The sequence below is a fragment of the Corvus brachyrhynchos genome, unplaced genomic scaffold (genome assembly GCF_000691975.1).
Source record: "Corvus brachyrhynchos isolate BGI_N302 unplaced genomic scaffold, ASM69197v1 scaffold633, whole genome shotgun sequence".
Lineage (NCBI taxonomy): Eukaryota > Metazoa > Chordata > Aves > Passeriformes > Corvidae > Corvus > Corvus brachyrhynchos.
Window position 1 is genome coordinate 1,116,749 of NW_008237435.1, and position 16,946 is coordinate 1,133,694.

The window sequence follows — 16,946 nt, forward strand, 5'->3', positions numbered from 1 at the left end:
ATTTCAAGATGAGAGTTGCTCATGTTGTGTTAAAGACAGAGGAGGATCCTCCAGATACAGTTTACTTGGGCATCCAGACTGAAATTGGTTTCCTAAAGCTGTTGTCTTCCTTTGTTGTTCTCAGGAGGTAGATTTCTTTTTTTGGGGGGAGAGGGGTGACACATGGGGAGAAGGGGAAAGGCAATGGTATTTGTTTTCAACCAGCACTTCCTTGTTGCTTTTGGATTTGGAGGTTGGTTTGCTTTTGTTTTTTATTTCTAAAGTAAGAAAGTGTTTTCTCTGATATTTGGCCTGAATTTTAGTACACCATTTAAATATCCCTTCTCTCTCCTTCTCTTGCGTCCTTGTCCATTATTTTTATCTGTACAGTAGCCTACTATAAAATTGAAGAGTTTTTTTACAAGTAATAGCATTGATACAGTGTTTTCCCATGAGGATGTAGAATGTTTATGAGACATTTTTTAGGTGTGGAGGTTACAAGTCCTGTAAAAATAAGCAGACAGTAAGTTTGCTTTCTGTTAACAACTCAATGTTTACTGCCAGCAGGTGCAAATATACTGCAGGTTGATGTGTGAAGGAGAACGTTTAAAAGAAAAAGCATTAATATGGAGCATAGTGCCCAAAAGATAGACATAGAACATGCATCTTTGTAGTATGCTCTGTCCAATCACAGTATCTAAAATTTAGTATATGTAATTTGCTTTCAGGTTTAAGATTTTAGAATTATAGTAGTAACCTATTATTTTTGCATAATTCTGTCACCTATAGTTTTGTGTTGAATCTTGAGAAATAGATGAATATAAATATATGTATATACATATATATATATACACACATATAAATGTATAAAGGGCTGAGAATGCATCAGAAGCAGCCCACTCTGCCAGGTCTTACCCCTATATATTCCTTATAAAAGGATGTCTTAATTCGATAACTGTTGTGGACCTGCTGTACTTCAAGGGTGCAAAATGCTAAGCATATTTGATTTTTCATTTTCCTGGCTTTCTAAATATCAAGCATGGAAATTACTATTGTTTTAATGGAGTACTTGCTAATACTAGTATCTTTGGGGGTGTATGTGTATTTTGGAAGTTTAATTTTTGATACTCTCTTTTCTCCCTGAGTCATAATTGAACAAAAACCCAGAATTATTCAGTCAGGATATTTCCTCTGCATGTTACTGTCTCTGCTAGGAATTATTTCTGCCTATAGCACCTTGCTAATTTGGAATTAGAATGTTAATATGTTTTCCATAAATGCTCTTCTTTTATTTTAAAGATGACACATGTTGATGCCACCATTTGGTGATCCTCGTAGCAGAAGATAGTCCTACTGAGAAAATGAGCACTTTGATCATTCAGTCTTTGAACTTTAACCTTTGACTGGAAGTGACCTATAGGCAATGAAGACTACTTCCTTTGACTGCATTTTTACTAGTGTGCATTCTGGGCGCATGTTGATCGCTGGTTCAGTCCATGCAACTGACATGCTTTTATTAGTCATACAGTATTAATGCAGGTGTCCAGAAATGTCAGAATAATTCCATTATTTTTATTTTAAGCTTTGGAAGAATTCCAGGTCTTCATATATTGTGCAATAACACTGAGCTCCTTGGCGGTTTTGGTGCATCCATTGCCGGCAATGGACGTTGTACCAGGGAAAGGTTTTGCTCCTGCCACAAAAAAAGATTGACGCATGACAGAGTTTATGAAAGTTTTGGCTATATTTGGATTATAAGCAAGGGATTGACAATTACCTTAAATCCAGCCCATTCTTTTATATTTGGATTCTATGCACTGTGACCACAAAACTAGCAGCATGAGTTAACATGCCTAGCTGAAGGACTGTAATAAGATCATTACGTATTTATTAAATTGTTTATCTGCTGTCAAATTGTTTTGACATGGGCAGTTTTTCAAGTGACATTGGCAGAGAGGTACAATGTTATCCCTATGGTGAAATAAAACTACTTTTTGTATATAGTTATTCATATCTCTGAAGCAAAGGTATGAGTAATTTAGGATATGAGTGATTTAAACAAGAATTTATTTTGGAGATAGAGGATGGCAGTGATACAACTGAACTTGCTGCAGTCCGTAATTGGGCTTGTAATTTGTACTTTAGAGCTTTTTCCAAATAGATTGCACACTGTTATTTCCTGCTAGCCATCAGCATGAGCCCTACTGCCTACACCAATATTTCATTTATTTATATGTTCGAAAGCAATCCATATAACATTTTTTTGTTTGCATTCACTGTTTCTTTTGTGTTGTATGTCATGTTTGAATGTTACAAAACAATATTTTGATTGAAAAGCTTTGTCAGAAGATATTTTCATGTAAATTATTTCTTTATCTTGTAAGCATCATCTTGTCTTTTAATCCTGTATTATAAAAAGAAAAAAAATACATTTTTGACAGAGGCTTAAAGTTTTCACAAAAAAGTGTGGACCTTCTTATTTAAGTTTAGACTAAAGTATATTTTCTTAACTTGCTTGTCCCACGTAGCCATGCCAATTTTTCCAGACTTTTCTTCACCAAAAAAACAGGGGAAAAGCCTAAAATCAGACATTTTTCTGTGGAGCAACATTTATTGAAATGATAGTTGTTCTCAGCACTCTGTAATATTTTATACTGCAATTAGGTTGTCTTTTTAGGAAGCACTTTTATAAACTTAATACCTTTACACATATGCAAAATTTCTATAATTTTTTTTTACTGTTGCCTTATTGTTGCACTCAAAAAAAAATTCAAGCAATTAATGCATGAATGTCTAAATCAAGTAACAGCTTGATGGAAAAACAAACAAAAGCAAAAAAAAAAATCCCTAAACCCAATCGAGAATGAGTAACTACAATAACAAACAGAAAATTGGCTGAAAAGACTGATTTCTTTTTTTTTAATCTGCTGTATGATAACTGATATTTTATAGCCTTGTACATACTTCTCTGTTACCTATTGTTTAAAACGTTAAAAAAAAAGTATAGATGCTTAACTCAGGGTGGATAGAGTTTAGATGGATTTGCTTCAGAGAAGTATTTTGTACAGCATCATAACTGTAGATACTGGCAGTGAAGTGAGGCTGCAATATACTTCAGGAACTGCTTGTTTTTTTCTACTGTACTGAAAATATCTCTTGGCCTTTAAAACTCAGTGGTTAAATCTAGCTTTGGATATGAATTTGATGAGTGTATATATTTTCACAATGAGCCTTTGAAACATAGAATTCATTTTCTTTTAAGAGACAAAAAAAAAGTCATTTTAAACAAAAGAGATACTTATGCTCTAAACTTTTCGTTTAGCAAAATCTTACTGTTGTGAGTTCATCAAACCGGTTATTTTTGGAAATGGTTCATATGAAAGAGCAGTGATCTGATACTTAATCTGTATAGTCTTGTTAATTGCTCTATATTAGTTGAAACAATTGAGAAGTTAATGTATGAATGGTTCACATAATGGATCCTATCAAAATAGTCCACAGGAAAGAGACCTTAATGTGACCCGGTAATGTCTGAAGAAATGGCTTAAGTACATCTCAGATTCAGTTATCTTTTCATATAGTGGCTTCTGAAACTACAATACATGGTTTCAGAGAAGCTTTAGGACATACCATATGTATTTTGTTGAAGTTGGGTGTTGTAGTGCAAAGCATTATACATTTATTGACCTGTGCTATCACATGGACTGTAGTGAAGTTAAATAACCAAATTTATGCTGCTGTTTAATAAACTCCCATGACCTATAATATACTTAGATCAAGAAAATGCAAGGTAGATTAGAAGAGAATGTACCTCAGGTCTTTTAGTTTACAGTAGAAATGCCTCATTGGTTCTCTTGTAGATCTGTGGGTAAGTTCACTTATATAGAGAGGGCCAAGACAAAGCTTATATACCACTCAAGCCCTCAAAATAATGCAACTATTCTGACAGTGCTATGATGTCCTGAAAAAGGGCTTGAATTAGATGAAGGTGGTGCCATCCTTTCCCTAGGGTGACCCTGTGTATGTAACTTTCTTTCACTTGGAATTTATCACATGGAATGGTTACAGAATTGGCTTGAAACTATCTTGCTTTTATTTTGTGTCAATATTCATGTTGTTAAACACTTTGTTTTGTGTTTAGTGTCTTTATACTATAACACAATAAATTCTTGTTTTAAAATAGATTACTACCCTTGAATGGAAATATGTGTGGACCTTTTCATGGTGGAGTGCAGAAGCACAGTTCCTTAAATTCAGCCACTCTTGAGACAAAGCTGCCAGTAATTCTAAAGTGTTGTGATGCATATCGGAGAGGAAGTTGCGTAACAGCAAGGTGTTTCCTCTTTCTCCAGAGGGTATCTGTTGTAACAGCTGAAGGAAATAGCTGATTTAAAAAATAAAAATCACTAAGATGTAATGCTTTCATTTCTCACAGATGATCAAATACTTCTTAATCATGGTTTTTTTTGCCATTTGACAAGCACTTAAAATACTTAATGAGAAGTTTCAGATGCAGGATTCTTGTTTGCCTGCAGTGGTGGGAAAAGAGTTTTCTATTATTTTGCCAGCATGTATCAGGACTGTTTAATTAAATCTCTGCCTCATACCAATAATTGCTTTCAGTTTTGTACATTTTTTTTGGTTCAAGAGATGATGTCTGCTGCTTTGTGAAAGGCAAGGCACTGCATACCTGAAACATGTATTTTTATGAAAAATTAAGTTTTTAAAATTCATATATTTTGTGTTGTGAGGATTATTCTGAATGTTTATTTTTTATTTGCTACTTTTTTTTGAAAGTCTGACAAAAGCCTAAGATGTGAACTATATTTAAAGGTATGATTTAAGGAGACCATAAAGTTTCCAGGTCAGTAATTAATGATGTTTTAAAAAGAAAGGGGGGAAAGTCCTAATTAAGCCCTAATTAAATTAAAAGATTTGGAAAAGTGCAGCTATAGAATTCCAAGGTTTGGAGGAAGCCAGTATGGTTTTTGCCTCCTCTGGTAGAGCAATTGAGCATTATGTTGTGTTTGCATGCTCACAAATCCTGATCATTCTAAAGAACAGGTTTGAATGAAGTTTCTTTTGAAACCAGTTGCTTTTAATCAATATCACCCAATCCAATCTAATAAACCAATCCACTCTAATACACAGCGGTACCTGAATAGTTGGGTGTTGAACTGAATAAGAGGAATTAAGCTGTCTCAGTGATATTCTATCTTCAGCTGCAGTCACACAGCAGCATGGGAAGAGAGACTTTGGATTTGGTTTGTGTGCCATGTACTTGTTGGCCTGTTGTTTCTAGGACTAATAATAAATTTCCAAACCTCCAGGCCTTAAAATACCTTTATAAAATTGAAAGAGTAGAAATATCATGAGCCACCTTTTACTATAAAATATAGTTCAGAAATACAAATTTGAAGATACTTAGACTCTGTTTTTGTTTCATTTTACTGATAATAGCAGTGCGGGAAAATCTGTTCCTTGCCATTTCTTTTTCCTGCAGATTTTATGTACTTTTTAAATAGTGTCATGGGAGTTTTGATCAGCTGATGCAATGTAGCAAATTCTCTCTGGAGCTACTTAAAGTGAATTTTTAAAAATTACACAGTAAGAGCATTTCAGTACCATTGTAGTTCCAAAGTAATTTCTATCCTGAAATATGTAGGAAAAGCTTGTAGGTTTCATTCAGATAATTATTTTGTATTTAAAAACCAAAAATGAAATGCAGAATCAATTGACTGTGCAGTGTATATCAATGCAGAGATTGGATTTATAAGCCTGTGTCCATAGTCTCTAATATAATACTTCATAGGAGCTTTAATGTGTGAGTCAGTAGGAGTAGGTTAGATTGTATTTAACTCCCTCTACTTTACATACATGCTTTGTGCAGTGTAACTTAGTCTTTTAAGTGACATTTTTCTCTTGACCTCTGCTGTTGAAGGGGTTGCTTGCAAGAGACTCTTCTGAATAGGAATCCAGTGAAGAATTGAAAACCATAATGATGGCCTCAAAGAAAGATGTTACAATCTGAAATCCTGTAACACTGACCTCAGTTCTTCCCTCATGCTGGCCTGTTTTTTGTTATTTAAAATCTCCATGATAAGACCTTAAAACTTCTGTCTTGCCTTCAGCAATTGGGAACCTGTTTTCTTCAAGCCCTTTGAAGTGGTTTGTGCCAAGTAGGTCCAGGTTAAACCTGTTCCGATGAACATTCTGGGCCCTTTCTCTTCCCAGGACTGCAATATTATCTGGATGCTGCTAATGCAGTTCTCCAGGGCATTTAACCCTTAAAGATAAAATCAAGCATGGTTCCGGCTATTACCAGAGAAGGAGGAATTTGTACTCCTTCCTTTCCAGTCTAATGATTTACATTCCTACCTTGCATCTAACTTTATTCTTGAGTCTACACTGAGATGATTTATCGTGGTAAACCAGTAGGAAACTGACTTAACAAAAAGTGAAAATCTGTCTTCTCAATTAGCAAATTAGATCAACTTGATGCATAATCAATAGTTTCAGAGCTAGTGCAGGAAATGGAAAGCATTGTGTAGCTGGAGTTTGGAAGGTGGGGGCTAAAATATGATTTGTATCTTTAGAATTTTCTGCATAATTTAATGTATTAGCAGCCTTGTGTTATGCAGAAGCTGAGTTATGTGCTATGAAAAGCCTGAGAGCTGGAGGTCTGGACTGCTTATAACAGTCTATGGCAGGGAACTCTCCTACCTTTTTTGACTCTTCTAGTAAAAGAAATCTGAAGTTGTTGAAAACCTTCAAGTGATCTGTTACCTGTCCATTTAGATGCCTTGAATTTTAGTGCTCAGGAACAGGTTGGCTTTTTGTGTTCTGTTCTGGGGTTTTTTTGTTTTGTTTTTTTTTTTTAAGTATCAAGTCTGTAGTCAATGTTCTGTGAGGATATTTTCAGTTAACTTTTTATCAGATCAGTGTTGTCAAACCTTAAATATAGTTACAGATGCAGTGAAACTGTTCAGAAAATGCCAGGTATTTTCCAGAAGGAAGGCAATAATGTTAAAAATCAATTGTTCTTGAGATTAGATAAAAAGCCAGATGTGTTTACAGTCATCTAACACAGAAAACACTTGTGTCCCAAGTCTGAGAGATCTCATTTGTCTATTGTATACTTCAAGAACAGGACTCTTGCACTCTGGTAGGAGGTTTTCAAAACAAAACCACACTGGTCATCATCTCATCCCTTCCTCTGAAGGCCTTGTTCAAAGAATGGATGAAACTTGGTGCCTTTGATCTGTATTTATTTGTGCTCAGTCAATGAAGAATGTGTGACAGCTGTTACTCTGACTGGTGATAAAGTATGAATAGCTCTTGAGTCTCATTCTCTAAACTGTCCATATGTCTGCAGAAAACATTGTTAGCTATGTTTCACACGCACAGAATAAAGTACATCTTTATCTACTTGGTGTAGACAATTTATTGAAGATCAGAACTCTGGAAAATGCAGTATAGGATATATATGTAACTAAACAAATGACGAAGAGAAGTCGTTGAATCTCCAGATGACTTAGAGTATATCAAGCCTAAAGTCTTGATTTGCATAAGGTTTTAAATTTGTGGGGTTTGAGGTGAGGGGAGAAATTGGGGGCATCATCTTGCACCGGTATCTTCTGTCTCACACTTGGTCTTGGAATATAACTCTTTTAATCTCGTAGGTATCTGTGTGTTGTCATCTGCCCCAAGCAGAAACTACTGTCTTAAGCATTGTGCTGGAGTAACAGGTGGCTTCATGTTCCTTAAATAATAATAATCCAGACAGTCCTGTACTGGGACTGATTTTTTCAAAATGTCCTTCAAATTGTGTTGACCAATACAATGAGAATACCACATGGAGATAGGCTATGCTCACAAAGTAGGGTGGGAGGGAAAACAACCAGTTCTTGAAGTTTTATGTTTGATAGCATCCAGAAGAGTCTCTAAAAATCAGTGGCTGGTAGCATGATGTTTTGGGATTCTGTGTTTTTGGGATTTTGGGTGGGGGTTTGTTTTTTTGTGGTGTTTTTTTGTGTTTTGTTTTTTTGTTGTTTTGGTTTTAAGAGGACATCAGTAATTGCACCAATCTATAATTCTTATGTTATGAAACTGGGAAAGGGCAAGTGCAATGCAACTATGGTCATGATGCAACTGAAGGATCAAGGTCCTTCCTGTATGAAAACCAGTAGCAGTTTGTTGAGATGTGCTCTATTAAGGAAAAGAGAAAGGGTAGCCCTCTCCATGAACTGGGGTAATAGGTTTCTTTTTGTCTTTGCAATAGTTTTTCCAGAAACAGTAATAAACTGAGCAAAGTAGATTTCATACTGTGCCTGACGAGATTTTGAAGCCTTGCAGGTGGAAAATAGACTGAATGCAGTAGTTTGCTATGTGTTTTGTAATTCTGAAAATTTCTTCTGTTAGCTTCTTTTCTTTAATCAGTAGGAATAGACTAAATCATACGTAAGCACTACTTATGTCTTCCTGGTATCTTAGGTACTATTGGGAAATGCTGTATAGGAAAGCCTGTAATTCTTTTCCCTAAAAGCTTCTCTGGATTATTGTTACACTCAGTTAAATAAATCACCTATTTCTATATGTTGCCCATTGGCTACTTTGTAATGTTGAGGGTTTTTTAACTCATTTCTGTGCAACTCTCTTTGAAAGTGAACATTATAAAGGCTTACCATTTGGATATTGGTATAAATTGTTATTTCATTCAGAAGGCAAGTTTCCTTACATTAGTAACTGTAGCATGCAATATAGTATGGCTTAGGTCTTCCTGAATGATTTCTGAAATGTAAATCCTTCTGAACTTTTTATTCAGTATTGGATGTACCTGGGTAAGTATAACAAGAATTGTCTTGTGCCAGCTAGCTCGGTCTGGAGCATCCCTGTACACCAAATTTAATGTCTCAGGATTTTCTTTGGAGTAAACCAAAGATCTAACTGGAAAATTTGTGGTGATCTCTGTATAAGTTGATTCCATACTGCTTTGTGGTGAGATGGTTTTCTGTGTATTTCAAGGCAGTTATTAATGCACCAGTGTTTGATTTTGAGAATGGATCCTGTCACTGTTGAGAGTTTGTCACATGGTAAAGCATTTACTTAATTCTTTCTGTTTGCTAAGTATTATGGCAGGATTTGGCCTCTGGAAAGGAATCCTGCTGCATGGTCTGCACCAGAATGCTGCTTCTCTCTGTCATAGAGCTTTATTTCTTGGGTTTGGACTCAACAATAGTTGTATGTGTGGGTACATACTAAAGGTGGGTACTAACCTTGCTTAGGCCATGCATTAATTGAGTTGATTTTAGTGTATATCAATCTTTATATGTTTTACCTTACTTTATGTAGTATCAAACACCTTATTAATTGCAGCTTTTAAATGAAAATAGCAAGATTCCATCAACATTTACATTTTCATTCATTATTTTTTTTTTAAAGCAAAGATACTGTGCTAAAAATAATGCAGATAAAAGGAAGGGAGAACTTGCTAGCTTTTGTCTAGAGGTTAAAACTTACAAATTCTTACAATACTCCTTTCAAATTCTAATTTTTTAATCTAAGGTATTTTTTCTGTTGTCTTTGTTTTTCTTTTATCAAATGTGTGTATGAATCCGTAATACACTGGGTTCCATAGTGAACTTAAAATGTAGCAAGGAAACAGATAAAACCGCCCCAGGATTTTCAAATCAGTCTGTAAAGATGCAGTGCCTTGTAATTTGTTTATAGTTTTTCTTAATATGGCTTTGAAGAATCAAAACATTGTCAGACATGGGGATGTTTCCCTAACTTCTATGAAGGCATGTGGGCACTGGTCTTGTTTAAACTTTCAGAGAAGTTCAGAAATGTACAGACTGCCACGGACCTTACCTTTTTAAACATTTTTATTTATTGTTCCAGGTAATAGATTGGTCCTTTTCTCTCATTAAATGATCACTGACCTTCTCAAATTATGTGGGGGTTTACTCTTGCTTAAATTGTCAAATCCAGCAACATTCAACCATCACAGAATGAATGCTTTTGGTAAATTATTCGCTGGGTGGGAAACGTCTGGCTCAATGATGTATTATACAGCAACATTTTAGTAAAAATATCCAGTTAGTGCATTTGTGTCAATTCTCAAAATATCTGAGGGCTCCTATAACTCCCAAACTCCTATTGTCCTGGCATAGCTAGAACATAATGGCAAACTGGTTATTGGTGATGGTGCAGGATAAGGTGGGAGAGTTTTATTTTATCATTAGTGGAAGAACGTTGCACTGACTGCTCATTAAAAAAAAATTATGAAGTTAGAACTGCTGCAAACCTTACTGTCTACTGTATTACAGCTTCATATAGCAGTAGAATTTAGTCCAGCTATTTTTGTCAGTTTACGTGCATGACTGTATTTGTGCTTCATTACAGACAGTAATTCATAATTTTGTCATCAGACCCAAAAAAACTATACTGAGAGGTGGTGTCCTAATTTTGGCAGGATTGTGAAATGATGTGAAGCCAAACAACTTTAACCGATTTCATCTAGTATTGACATGATTGATCTCACTCAAATACATGATTGTACTATTTGTTGGTTGCTGTCCTCTGAGAAAGTTACAGTGCTTGTTGCTATAACATGCATAATATACAGCAAACTTATTGCAGAGTAAACTCTCTTGGAAATGGATATTTTGTAGGTGAAACCAAGGACTTCAGTTGCATTTAGTGTAGGTGTAACATGCATTGATTCTGTATTTTCAGCTAATGTAATACCTGCTACTTACTCAATTACACTCCACCTCTTTTGAAGCTGTGTGTTGTTATGGTCCCTAGAAGTACCAGGAATCTTGTTCTGTGAGCTGTCACTTAAAAATTCGGCAAACTGAGAATGAAGCTTGTGTGTGCTGGCAGGAGATAGTACTAACAGCAGATTGGAAGCATTGGTAATCCTCTAAAAATAAACATCATTTGAGTGACAATGCTGCCAGTTGCCCTTGCTTTTAGTGTTTCCATTAATGAGATTCTATACCTAGAAGCATATGTAGGCAATGCTTTATTACCATTCCTATTGAACACAATAAGCCCTTTATGTCATGTACTGAGTCGTTTGCAGTACTGGTAACTTCTGAACCTTTTTTTGGGGGGTGGGAGGCTGGGAGAGGGGGAGCCCATTTTCCTGTATGAATGCCAGGTACAGAATATTTCTCTTTTCTGCTCTTGCAGTTTGGCTTCACGTAAGTCTAAGGTAGTTCTTGTTCCAAGAGAATAATAATTTAAGAAATTACTGATTTAACACAGGTTTAATTTACTGTATAAATTTATAATCTTGCCCAATTTCCTTAAGTAATTTTTTAAACTTCTACAAAATGGTGGAAATACAGGTCCTTTTCAACTTGTTGCAGAACTGTTCTACTGTCCTGCAATAAAAGGTGTTTAGCAGTGTAACTTAATAGAGATGGATAGGAAGCAAATGAACTACGCAGAATGGAAAGCCTCTTTCTACTGATGAATTCTTTGGACTAGTTGTGTCCTTTGATCTCTCTATCTGTATCACGTAAATTTAATGTCACTACAAGAATGTGTTTAGTTATGAGTGAAATACTTAATTTTCATGTCCAACACTGGCCTTAACTTCAAGATGTAAAAGGCCTAATCCCTGCTTTCTCTAGGATCTAGTCTGTTACAGTATGCTACTTGTAAGGGTGGCAATAGCTATGATTAGGTACAGTCTCTCACAAGCATGACTCTGCAAATAAATGTGACTAGTATGGACACTGATTTACAATCTGAGTACATTACTGGTGTCACTTTGGTTATGTTTGAAATGGTGCTGTAATCTGTGCCTGCACTGAGAGGCGCTAATGAGAATCCAGAGTATTTCAAGATGGGTGTGATCCTCTCATACAACACTGTCAATGGAAATAGCATCATGTTTGGGCTTGTTTGAAGGCCCTTTTATGTAGTCAGAATGCTATCAGTAAAGCCAAACCCCCAAAAACCCCAGGCTTGTAAACAGGAGTTTAATCTTATAGAATCTATTGCTTCCGTGGCCTGTAATTACACTTTGGCTTTCCCATACTTTTCCTGAGCAAAGCCAGTGTAGTCTCATCAGGTAGCAATGCCTTCTAATGCAGAAATGGACCATTTCTAAATGTCTGTGTGCTTTGTAATGGAAAACCAATACACCATGATCTTCAGGTTGCTAGTTCTGTTATTCTTGCTGATTTATGAAACTGTAGTTACATTTGTCTTCATTGCTGTAGTCATGAGATGTGAATCCCTGGCTGACCTGAATTATCTTGGTTTTCTTCTGCCATTCTATGTTCTGTGCTTTATAGAAGTAATCCAAATCTTTTTGGTTTTGTGTTTTGGGTTTTTTTTTTTTAAATCCGGAAAACACATAGGATATTTGAGAAGTTTCCAATGTTCATAATGGGGATGAACTTGTATTAAGTACCTGTGCATATACATACACAAAATTTATGCAGTTACTATACATATTAACTAGATAGGCATAAGTAGGCAATGTCACATTTTCTGTAGTTGTAAGAAGGTGGGAGGGTTGTATAGAAAATTTTTTTCAGTACTTTATGTCAAAAATAAATGGAAAATTATGGAAATAGCTGTCACAAATTAAATGTGCAGATTAAAACTAGAGACTTGGGGCTATCTTTGTGCCATTTTGGATACATGAACTATGATAATGAGTGATGTCAAGTTTTCTGAATGTGCAGTACAACTCCTAATATTTACTATAAAGTAATTTACCAGTATAATTTTAAAGTTTCACTAGCGTTATTAGAAGGGTAAAGCGTTTATTCGCACATGGCTTTATTATTCCCAGCACTGATGTATAAAAGCAATGGCAGCAAGTAATTGCTAGGGAGTACAATGATACCTGCAAAGCAATCTGAATTTGGGCCTGTGGGTCAACGAATAAAGAGACAGCGTTAATACTTTAATGATAAGAGACCTAGATGTAAGCTGGTAATTGCAAAATCAGCACATCATTTTGGTTGTGTTCTAAAAAAATGATACTTTTTAAAGGAGATGAGGACCTAGAGGTTTCGCAATGTCCTTATACCAGCAGTGATGGAATTCAATATATGCTGACAAGTGCAAGTTCTTGTTCGCTTAATTTAGATTCTTGAAGTGATTGTGTGATTCATCTGGTTTAGGAAACTCACATTTTAGACATGAATCATCAAAGATAGCGTGTTAGTGTGAGTTGTTAAAATTCATTGCTTGTGAGTCCTTGCTGGAGCATGAAGAGTAAATGGCTTCCATTACCTGAGAAAACTCTTCACAGGATTTGCTTGTAGTTTATTTTGTCTTGGTTTGTTCATGCCTCTCATTCCATGTACTATCTAGTGATAAATTGGTTTATTCATTTGTATACCATGCATTGTAGTCAAAAATCTACTTTTATAGTCACAGTCACCTGTAACTGGGGAGAGCAGTTGTCTGACCAGACTTAGGTTCATTAATAATATTGGGTTTTAATCAAATATAATCCCACACTCTTGGGTTTTGCTTTTAATGATTGGAAAAACATTATTTAAAAAATTAAGTGACCCATTCTTCTAGTACTAAGCTATTAGAGGCTTTTATTCAGTTGAATGACTGACTACTGTAAATAATGCATTATTCACTTCTTATTGGTATATTATGAACACTCTATTAACTTCGTTATGCTTTCAACTTCAGTATCAAATATCATCCAAGTTCTTTAACAAATAAATAGTACAGCTATGAAGAAACTTTATAAAACTATGAAACAGAATTCTGGAAGAGGCTGTAAAATATCCACTCTTGGAAATTTTCAAAAGGAAAGTGAGCAACCTGCCAATTCCAAAGTCACATGAGCTTTAAAGTTGGTCCTGCTTTGAGGAGGCAGGGACGGTGGTGGAGCAGACCTTCAGAACTCCTTTCCAACCAGTTCTGACAATCTTCTACTTAAATACAGCATTGGGCATTTTGTGTGGGGATTCATTTTTGGTTTGCTTTGGTTTGTTACACCAAAGTGTATTGAGGGTTGGAAACTAATTTCTTGATGATTTCTTTTAAAGTTACAATTCTAATAATAAAATATATTTGTAAAAATGAAAGTATTTTGATTTTTTGCAAGTCAGTGTGAAAGTGTGAATTTTTTTTTTTTCTGAATCTGAGGTTAAAAATGACAAGGCCAAGTATCTTCAAGTATCCTGCACTTGTGTGTATGGACCAAATAGAATGACTCTATACTTTCCCCCGCTCTTAGGTATTTGTGCAGGCATTTAGGCATTAATGTGTCTTTTTGTTATTTTTAAACTGCATATTGAATTAACCACTCCTATAAACAACTTGCATAGTGAAACTAGGTTGTTGGGCAAGTCATGACACTCCTGTTGTTTAATAATGGAGTAGAGTGAAAGAGTATATACAAACTATGCATCTTGTTTTCAAAACTTGACAAGTCTTTAGGTTTTATTAAGCTGCTTTTACTGGAGGTACTGACAAGCCTTTATCCTGTATCTCAGCAGTAGCAGGGAAAAAACCCTCAAACGTAAGGGTGCAGTAAATCTAAAGAAGTGACTAGTAATGCAATTTAGTTGTTCATATATGTAAATCTCCAATCATACGGGAAACATTAAAAAAGCAAAATACACCCATGGACTTAAAATTATTTTAAAATATATAAACCTTTGTTTTATAAAATATATTTAGATATATGGTAAGGTTTGGATACTGTTTTGTATTTTGTTTTCTTCCAGCTACATTCCATTTGCACCACAAAATGTGTATCAAGATACAAGACTTGAGTTGATACATGTATCTCAATATATGTTTTTAAACTAAGCTTTTGGCTGTTTAGTAATAGCAATGTTGTAAGAATGTTAGGTATTGAAATAATAGCACAGATTGGAGATTTTAGAGGCTTGTTAGAATTACATCTGTGTGTTGCAGAAAGTTTACAAAACCTCCCTCGTAATCTGATGCTGAAGTTCATTGGATGTATTTTTCTCTGGGTACACTGATGCTAAGTATGTGCTATACTGTAGGGTTATTCTTCAAACTGCTAATAGTGAGTAAAGCAAAAATGACACGACATAAAATTATGAAGAAAAAAACCCAAGAACAAACAAAGAAAAAAACCACCCCAAACTTGTATGGACAGCATCATCATGGTTCGGCATCTGAATGAACTTTACTCACACAAAAATTTGTAGTAGCCTAATGAAAAGTATTTGCAACATTATCCATTGCTACATTATATCAGAAGACTACCTAAGAAATTGTATTATACTGTGTATTTCTGTCCTCAGTTCTTAAATTAAACTAAGGGGTAAGGAATCTCAGAATCAGAGAGCAAAACAATGGAGGAATGAGAAGGGGAGGATTAACAAGCTACCGCTACACCATACAGGGTATGTATAAAACTCTCATAGCAAATGCCGAGTTCCCAACGTGTCTTTAAATAAGCTGTAAATGTTGTATTAGTGTTCTGTTAGTATGAATAAAATCTTGCTTTAGATACTCACAATACAGCTCTGCCACTAGGTGTCATGACATGTATTTGGTGTGTAAATTACCTGCAATATGCAAGCTTACTACCAAAATTCACCTGGGCTCTGTGCTTTTTAAGTGTTCCTACACCATGCTTGGGAATAGTGTCAGGCTACGTCTTTTTTCTTTTTTGCTCAGTACTGATGCACCTCTTGGTATCAAGTAATCGGTTTTTTTTAAATTCCTGTGGAATAGCAGATACTGCAGGAAATGTGAACTCTAGATTCATTCTGATTCTGACTTGTAAGTTATAGCAAACATAATTTAAAAAAACAGCAGATGTTATAACTCTCATACCTATCACTGAAACTGAATTGTGTAGCAAAAAGGTGTAGATCTTTGCCCCCTCAAAAAATCTAGTTTTGTTTCTAAGCCTGAGGAATTTTGTTACCTACCGCTGTCTTGCAAATCAGGTAGGAAGATGATTGCTTCAATTCTGATGCTTCTACGTGGCTTTTGCATAGATTTAAAAATTCTAGGTTTGTTTTACTTGAGCCAATCAAGAAAACAGATTTTTACAAAATAAATTAGATAGATTGTGGATTAAACTCACAACTGTTTTATTAATGAACAATAAACTTTTGCTTACTTTGAGATAAAGATTTTAATGTTATCTTTTTTGTGGTAAAGATGGTCAGAAATTAATTTCTTTTACTTCGCCCCCTTTTATTCATCTATTAATTTCTAATTAAAGGAAGAAACACTTCAGACTTTAACCTCAATTTTACCTAAGCATTTTTCTGTGTCTGCCTTTTAAAAATTTTTTTTCTGTTTAGTTCTGCCTTCTGTAAGGTATGTGCAAACCTGAAACATGGCAACAAAATCAATATTTTTATGATGGCAATACCGAAGGATGGTTGGTTTTTGTTGGTAAGGCACAGAAACAGCGATTTAGCCAGGGCTTTATGTAGCTGAGCCCTGGCACTGTGTAAGGAGGGCGGGTTTGTGCCCACCTGCGGAAGGTTTCAGTGATGCACTGTGGAACCTCCATGGCTGAACCTCCACAGCTGCACTCCCTGGCCTTCGTTCCTGCAGCCTCCCTCTAGGCAGTGCCCAGCATCTGCATCAGTTATCTGCCTTAATTCTAGACAGAAGAAAATTTTAACGTAAATCATGTTTATGAGTTTTTGCCTTCTCTGAAAACAGCTCTCTGGGAGGTGAAAGGTGAAAGGGAAAGCACGTTGGAGAATTAGTGGTCCAAGCGCGAGTGAGACGAGTAACACCAGACAGGGGAAATAAAATTAAGCCTCTTCTCTGGGGTGCTGTGATGGCTTCCCCTCTCTCCCTGTATTTCTGCTGGCCCTTTTTTTCTTTTTCCTTGCCTGAAGTGTCGCTGCCGGCAGCCCTCTATCTGTGGGTGCGCAAGGAGCGGTGCGGACAGCGGCGCTCGGGAGCAGCCGAGAGGGGGCAGAGCACACGCGCCCGGCCCATCTCAACCCCACCCC

The 16,946-nt window shown here is 35.7% G+C and overlaps 1 protein-coding gene across 3 annotated transcripts in view; it reads left to right on the top strand.

Annotated features, from left to right (window-relative positions):
* The window catches only part of UBE2W (ubiquitin conjugating enzyme E2 W (putative)), a 43,361-nt gene extending 28,296 nt beyond the window's left edge, over positions 1 to 15,065 (top strand). For all 3 annotated transcript variants that reach the window (XM_008631368.2, XM_017731216.1, XM_008631369.2), the window contains exon 6: positions 1,279 to 15,065. In XM_008631368.2, the coding sequence (XP_008629590.1) occupies positions 1,279 to 1,292 (14 nt within the window). In that variant the 3' untranslated portion in view covers positions 1,293 to 15,065. The remainder of the gene's footprint in view (positions 1 to 1,278) is intronic.
* Positions 15,066 to 16,946: the final 1,881 nt, after the last annotated feature.